This window comes from Hibiscus syriacus, unplaced genomic scaffold (assembly GCF_006381635.1).
Source record: "Hibiscus syriacus cultivar Baekdansim isolate YM2019G1 unplaced genomic scaffold, ASM638163v2 tig00112205_pilon, whole genome shotgun sequence".
Lineage (NCBI taxonomy): Eukaryota > Viridiplantae > Streptophyta > Magnoliopsida > Malvales > Malvaceae > Hibiscus > Hibiscus syriacus.
The window spans coordinates 337,846-345,752 of record NW_024063266.1 but is presented as its reverse complement, the minus strand read 5'-3'; the positions used below and the strand labels follow the sequence as shown (position 1 = coordinate 345,752).

The 7,907-nt window shown below is 41.4% G+C and overlaps 1 protein-coding gene and 2 pseudogenes across 1 annotated transcript; 2 read left to right on the top strand and 1 right to left on the bottom strand.

The window, feature by feature from the left end:
* Positions 1-444: 444 nt before the first annotated feature.
* On the top strand, positions 445-4,118 carry LOC120175344 (annotated as a pseudogene).
* A 552-nt stretch (positions 4,119-4,670) lies between these two features.
* Positions 4,671-5,475, top strand: LOC120175343 (actin-11-like). Its single transcript, XM_039181979.1, has 3 exons — positions 4,671-4,851; positions 5,073-5,160; positions 5,268-5,475. Exons 1-3 carry the CDS (start codon positions 4,671-4,673, stop codon positions 5,473-5,475), a joined length of 477 nt encoding a protein of 158 aa, XP_039037910.1.
* A 458-nt stretch (positions 5,476-5,933) lies between these two features.
* Positions 5,934-7,334, bottom strand: LOC120175319 (annotated as a pseudogene).
* Between the last annotated feature and the right edge of the window lie 573 nt (positions 7,335-7,907).

The window sequence follows — 7,907 nt, the reverse complement described above, 5'->3', positions numbered from 1 at the left end:
GCTTGAGATTTGTAGTTATATAAAGGCACAACCGAGGGTACCATCAGAACTGATGATTAAATCACTGATTGAAATTGCTTCTCTGTGTGTTTTTGTTGATTTTGGTGTAAAACAGGGAACTTTCACTCTAACAGTGCACAGCCAAAGAACCAAAACTGGGTTTTTTTTCTCAAAGATTCTTTGTAAAGTGAGTAGCTTTCATCTCATTCTTTGTTTTTACGTCTTTATTTGTCTGTTTTCTTTTTCATTGAACTGTAAAATCTGGAACTTGTGAGCAAAAAAGAGTGTTTAAGCTATGGGGTTTTACTCTTTAATCTGTTGTTTGTTTCAAAGCCTGCGATTATTGCATGCGGAGCTGCTGTTGATGATTTGTTCTAAGTTGGGACAGATTGGGTGTTTGGATACGGGGAAAATATATCTTTACTGGGAAATTCATCTTTTGTTTTTCATCTTCACTCTTCTTCTTTGTTTCGGTTCATGATAGTGTTTGCAATTGGAATGTAATATAGGCTAATAGGCTCTGGTTTAGAAGCGAATTCCGAAATCATTTTCTCGACATGGAAGGCGATGGCGGATTCGCACCGAATTCTACATTCGGGAACCTCTCCGATGCTGCCGCTTCCATGGATTTCGATTTTATGGATGAACTATTGTTTGAGGGATGCTGGTTGGAGACTAGATGTGTTCAACTTTAGCAGCCTGGTCCTTCAACATCTAGTGGTCCGAATCTGAATGACCCTTCTCAGAGCATGCATCAAGGTCAGGTGGAAACAATGGTTCCGGACCATTCTCGAAGTCGATCGGAAAACTGGTCAACTGTTGGAAACGCTACTTTGAGCCACAACCCGGAAGTTTTGTAGTCCAAGCACGATTGGGGAATAGATGGTGGATAGGACCAAGGGCGGAATCCGGTTCTTCGTCATCTGTGAAGAGAGACTAATGCAGGCTATTGGATATTGAAGGAATCTAAAAGATAGGGATGTCCTTACAAATCTGGGTGCCTGTAAAAAGAGGAGGGAAGCATTCTTACGACGAGGGTCAAGCCTTACTCACTCAATACAAATTGCAAGAGAGTCTCGAAATCTTTAGAGATGTCTCCCAAATCCTACAACTTCCACCGAGGAGGATTCAAAGGAATCTGTTGGGTTGCCTGGCCGTGTCTTTTTAGGGAAGTTACCTGAGGACACCTGATGTTCGTTCTTCAGAAGCGACGAATATCCCCGTATTAGTTTCGCACAAAAGTACAATGTTGGCGGATCTCTTGCTCTTCCTGTTTTCGAGAGGGGAAAAGGGACTTGCTTGGGTGTTGTTGAGGTCGTCACACACTACTCAAAGATCAATTATCACCCGGAACTTGAACACGTCTGCAAAGCTCTTGAGGTCTCCTCTTTTTTCCTTCATAATTCCATGTTCTCTGTTTATCGTCTGATATTCTGATCCTTTAGCCCGTTAACTCAGGAGAGTTTGCTAGTCGGAAGTTTCGAATATACCTCATGAGTCATTTTAGCATCGTAGACATCTTTGTAGCTGCTAAATTCGGATTGTTTCTACTTATGCATCTTTCTGTTCTATGATTGCTTTCTGTATGTGATGTGTTGTGCTGCTGCCATACTTCATAGTCGTCCATTACGGATTTTTCGTATTTTATGCACAACGTCCTTAGTTTTTTCTCATTTTTTCTTCATTTTATAATAACTTTGTTGCATCCATATAGTAATTGACTTTCATTTTTTTAGAAAAGTAAATTAAATACATAAAAAAAACCCTTTCAGAAGAGCCAATGGTCATGTATTTGTTTATTATGTTACTCATCTGTCACCTATAGGGCCCTCTTCTATCCTCTTGTTATGGTTTAAATAACTGTATCTATTCGCAGGCCGTTGATCTAAGGAGCTCACACGGCTTTACTCCACCTGGTGTTGAGGTAAAGACAATGGCATCTTAAGCCTATAGTTTCGACTGTTTGAAATTTTTATTGTTCCTTTCTGAGACAAAACAACTCATCTGGTTTCACAGCTCGTAACGAGCTGTATCAAGCTGCATTGCCTGACATAGTCGAGGTTCTAAGATCCATCTGCAAGAGATATATGCTGCCTTTGGCTCTAACATGGGCACCGTGCCTCAATCAAGGTAAAAGTGGATGCCGACATTCTGATGAGAACTTTTATTGCGTTTCCACCTTGGATTCCGCTTGCTTCGTGGCTGATGAAGGTCTTTCGGGCTTCCTAGAAGCGTGCTCCGAACATCACCTGTTCCAAGGCCAAGGAATAGTTGGCAGAGCATTCACGACAAACAAGCAATGTTTTTTGCAACTGATATAACTGCCTTCAGTAAGACGAATTATCCTCTCTCACCATGCAAGGATGTTCGGATTGCGTGCTGCTGTAGCTGTCCCGCTACAAAGCACTTTTACAGGATCGGTTGCATTCGTTTTGGAATTATTCTTGCCGAAGGATTGCTGTGACAGCGAAGCACAAAAGCATACGCTGAACTCATTGTCCAGTTTTATGCAACAGGCTTGCCAGCTGGCACGTGATTGTGGACAAAGAGCTTGAGGAAGAAGTGATACTTCCGGTTAAGGAAATGGAAGTTTCCTCGGATTCGAGATCGAACAAAGAAGAAAACTCAATTTAGGATTTCTTCGTCGAAAGAGAACTCTCCAGAGTCATCATGGATTGCACACATGATGGAGGCCCAAAAGAAGGGTAAAGGTGTTTTGTCTCGTGGGAATATCAAAGGAAGAACCGAAAGAGAAATTCAAGGTGACAACCCACTGGGAAGAGACGCAGCTAGAGTTTACAATAAGCATGTACTTTCGGATTTTGGACATGTTAACCAAAATTCCGGAACCGCGGGTACTGTCGATGGGGGTGGCAGCGACTCTTTTTCTGGTCAGCATCACATTTTAGCAGGTAAAAAACAGGTGAGAGAGACGAAAGAAGATGGAGAAGACAATCAGCTTGCAGGATCTTCGGCAGTACTTTGCAGGAGTCTAAAGATGCTGCTAAGAGTATTGGTGGTAAGAAAATATTCCATTATAGTTACAAGCCTTGTATTCTTGCCTGATGTCTCGATTTCTGTTTAACTAAATAATGCTTGTTGATCAAGGTAACTTCTCATTTCTCTCGGAAAAATCTTATAGCCCGAGAAATTTAATTACGGAAAACGACAAGGGACTTGGCATCCATACATTAGCAGTATAGAGTAAGAGTACCATGCTCGTTCGAGTTGCTTACTGATTTTAGTCTATTGCAGTGTGCCCGACTACTCTCAAAAGGATATCAGGCAACATGGGATCACTCGGTGGCCGTCTCGAAAAATTAAGAAGGTAGACCACTCCTTAAGAAAACTCCAACTTGTGATGGACTCGGTTCAAGGTGCTGAGGGAGCCATTCAACTAGGGTCGTTCTATTCAAGCTTCCCCGAACTGAGCTCACCTAACTTTTCTAGCAGCTGTCCATCTTCAATGTTGAAGATCAGTAACCTTCAATGCCATCTGAACCTCAACTTGACAGCGGCATTTTCTGCCGAGGAGCTGCTGCTTCAAAATCTCCATCTTCCTCATCCAGCCAGAGCTCGGGTTCGAGTACCTGTTGCTCCACTGGAGCGAAGCAGCACAGTATCAGTATCAATGCCTTGGGTAGTGCAGATGGGTTGGCATCGGAAGATCCCGAAGGAGCACGGAGGAGTGTTCTCGGTGATGCTGAATTGCACTCCTTGAATCATGAAGAGCCGAAGCTATCTGCAAGAACCGAAAACCAAATACAATAGTTGAACATCCTAATTTCGAGACTCGACCTTCATTCCTGAAAACTGTCAGCCAGAATTACCGGCAGGAGGCACCTTGAAAGTAAAAGCTATGTTTGGAGAAGTCAAAATACGGTTCTCTTGCAACCGAGTTGGGTTTCTTAGACTTGCAACAAGAGATTGCTAGGCGTTTTAACATCAAAGACGTCACCCGAATTGATCTCAAGTACTTGGACGACGATGATGAATGGGTTCTCTTGACATGCGATGCCGACCTTGAGGAGTATAGATATATACAATCATCTCAAAGCCACACCATCCGAATCTCCCTTCATCAAGCTTCTCACCCTAGTCTAGGAAGCTCATCGTAGCAATGCACCGATATAAGACTACGATCAGTTCCCTTACAAGTCGGGAATTCAGAACTACAAGTTTCGTTTAAGTAATTCGATATATTACCGTATTAGTGTTACGAACACATCATGCTCCATTTGGGAACGTGGTGCGAGAGACACATCCACCACTTTAGATGTGTCATTTTGTGACCGGATCTTATCAAACGGAGCCTATAGTCGATAGATGGAATCGAGATACATGAATTATAGTTCTATACAATGCAATAAAGGAGTAGGCACCGAATTCACGGTTGGTGAAGATGACAAAGAGGATTGTGAAAAACATTTGATGCCATACCTATGCTATCTTATTTTTCATTTGTTATTTACTGTAAAACTAATTCATTGAAGATTAATCCATGTAGTGTATAATTTTATTTTTTATTTACTGTAAAATTGTACATATTTTCATATCTCACAACACTTGCGTAAATGATTAGGATCCGATCTATTAATTTTTTCGTCGGCTACAGGCACAACTCCATTTCACCACCCTCCAACCACCTAACTCTTAGCCGATATGCTGACATGGCATCGACCCCATTGTGTCCTAAGAACGTTCATGAGTTAAATCTCTTAGATACTCCATTTTCAATCTTTGAATCTGAAGAACATCCAGTACTTCTCGCGGAAGCGCCACTCAACCCTAAGGCTAATAAGGAGAAGATGACCCAGATTGTGTTTGAAACTTTCAATGTGCCTGTGCTATGTACGTTGCTGTTCAGGCAGTTCTTTTGATACAACAATTATCTGGTTCTATCGATCTTCCCATTTTTTTTACTACCGCAAACTCGATATTGCCGTGAATCTCTCGTTTTGTTCTGCATGGTTAATTTGTTTTCCTTTCAAATAGTACTCTATCCCATATATTCGAATGGGTATTGCCTTGGATTCTGGTGATGGTGTGAGTCATACTGCCAATTTGTGAAGGTTATGCCCTTCTCCATGCAATTTTCCAGTTAGACCTTGCTGGTCATGATCTTACGGATTCATTGATGAAGATCTTAACCGAAAGAAGGTACTCTTTCAAGACTGCAGAACGAGAAATCAACCGATGGGCAAGTGATCACTATTGGAGCAGAGATGTTCATTGCCCCTAATACTCTTCCAGACATCTCTGATCAGAACAGCAGCTGCCGGAATCCATGAAACTACATATAACTCCATTATTAAGTATGCTGATATCAGGAAGGATCTATACGAAAACATTGATACAAGGAATTTTGTCTTGCTATTTACATCGCTTTTCTTTCCCTGTGCTAAAATGACAGAAGATGGCATTTCTATGATGACAAAAACTTGTATATCTGGACGAAGCCAAGGCATGGTTTGAAGTCTCCAATGCCTAATAGAACAAGATTTTCTTTGTTATCATCCATCTGAACCTATAATTTAAATCTTAGAATCAATATCATAATCGTCACAGCATTTCAACCAGCCATTTTATATACAGTACGGATAAGCGATGCAAATAGCAAGATAAAAGGCATAAAAATGATCTGGTAACTGAAGCACATACCCGAAATTGGCCTAAAATGGAATATTACATGCACATATTCAAATCATCATTATCTAGAAAAAAGAACCCTGATTCCATAATGCAATACTTCCATTCTACCGGATAACTTCGTGGCAACAACAAAAAATTCAGCAACAAAAACATTTAACTCCAATTGATCTATTTGTATTGCAGTATAAGGCATTCTGTGATCTTGTCCTTCAAAACTCTTATAAATTAGACATGGAATGACATTTAAGTAGAGTTAGCAATGCTCACGTACTGTGTTCCAAAGTCTCTTCAAGCTGCTAAATGACAGCACTGTTGCAGGAGGGAGCTGCAATATTTCTCCTCCCGACGAGCCGACTTTTTCATGTAAGAGGAATTCCATTCCCCACCATCTTGTGCATAATAATCCATGGGATAATCACCGTGAAAATCCTTTATTCCGTTGCCATCACAACATGATTTACTCTCCCTGCAACTCATTCCATTTCCACAAGACCACAACCATCTCTCTCCCACCATCCGGATATCTCCCCTAGCGCAATCTCTGCCTCGAATGTAGTCAGTAAAGGTTTACAAATGCATCACCCCAATCAATGGAAAGCCTAGGGCAAGCAATTTGAACCCAAGCATCGACTGAATCTTCAAACAAAGCAATTCGAGTCGGACTAATTTCCGACATCAAAATGACAAAATAGTCAAATCCTTTCTCCCTCATTTTACCTTCCAACCTCTCTAAAACCCTAGGATTGCCTTGCCTCCCCAATGTCCCCAACACTATCCCCCAGCTTTTGGCTCCCTTCGCCTTCTCTATAGCTCTCCTCCGTGTTTCCCTCATTCCCTTATGATCATACTCCTCCAAGAACAGCTTCCCCAAATAAGGGTCGTATCTGAAAGCTTTGATTTCTGGATTGCAATCATAAAAGCTTCCAAATGAAACCTCCCATCCGCCACGAAAACCGCCACGTATTCATTTGCATTTGCAATGGAACTGATTTTGGGCGCGGTGCAGCCTAAAACTTCACCAGCTGATAGCGGTTTTTGACTGAGGAATTAATACCCTAAATCCTCGTTTTTCTAGCTCGGGCTTAGCCGACCTAATCGCCGAGGAAAACTGAATCGTCCCAGCTAGTACAATTGATTCCTTGGAACTAGTAAGGTTGTGCTCAATCGTGTTGACGAGACCGTCCACGTTGATTTTAATCTCGACGAAGACGTAAAGGCAAGGAATTTTGTCGCCTCAATTGGAACCAAGCAGCTGTGGCCGTAATGAATCAACAAATCGGCACCAAGAGCCACGGCAGAGAGGTCGTCGACGCAGCACGCCGTAAGTGACGTCGCCGAGGATAAAGCAGTGTGTGACGTCAGCGAAAGAAGTGAGAATATCGGAGATTACAAGGGAGTACATCAGGAGACCCTCGGGAATTGGAGGGCGACGCGCTTGGCGCCAGTGGAGAGGACGCGCCAAACGCATTTATGGATTTCGAAATTGTAGTTGGGAGGGAGAATCGAAATTGCAGCATTGAGGGAGTCGTCGTTGAGGATCGAGTCAGGGATTTGGTTCTTGACGAACCGTTTAGGGGCCGGCTTCGAGCTGCCGGCGGTTCGTTGAAGGGGCAACGGCGTATCTAGTTTCGGCCCCCGTTCGTGTTGACCGGTTTTCTCCATCAAAGGATTCATGAACAAAAAAACAGAGCTCAGTGACGATGGCATAAATTTTTAGGGTTTTGTGGAGGCGAAGATCTTAGAGTGGGCTGACATTGGCAACAACAGCCTTGAAGCTCAATGACACTTAAGCCCAATTATGGGCTAAATATTGGCAAAATTGATTCAATAGGTAATTATTTAATTCAATACAACATAAAATAAATTATTTAAGGATTTACGGCCTTTATTACATTGACTTGGAACTAGTCATGTCAATGTAACGAGTTCTAATAAAAAATATTTTATTCAAATTTTTCACACTTGCATGATAATTTTAACAAAACTATATTTTATTAGAACTCGTCACGATGACGTGATGAGTTTAAATAAAAAAAAAATTATTTTGAAAAACTCATTATGTGGGTGTGATGAGTTTCCCTTACACTGTAATATTTTTTGTAGATCTCGAATTAATTTTGAGTTAATTATTTAGCTCAATATAGGACAAAGTAAATTATTTAGGAACGGACGAATTCTAATAAAAATATTTTATATTCACCCTGGCATGATGAATTTTATTGTAATTTTCAGAATAATATTAACCAGTTAATCTA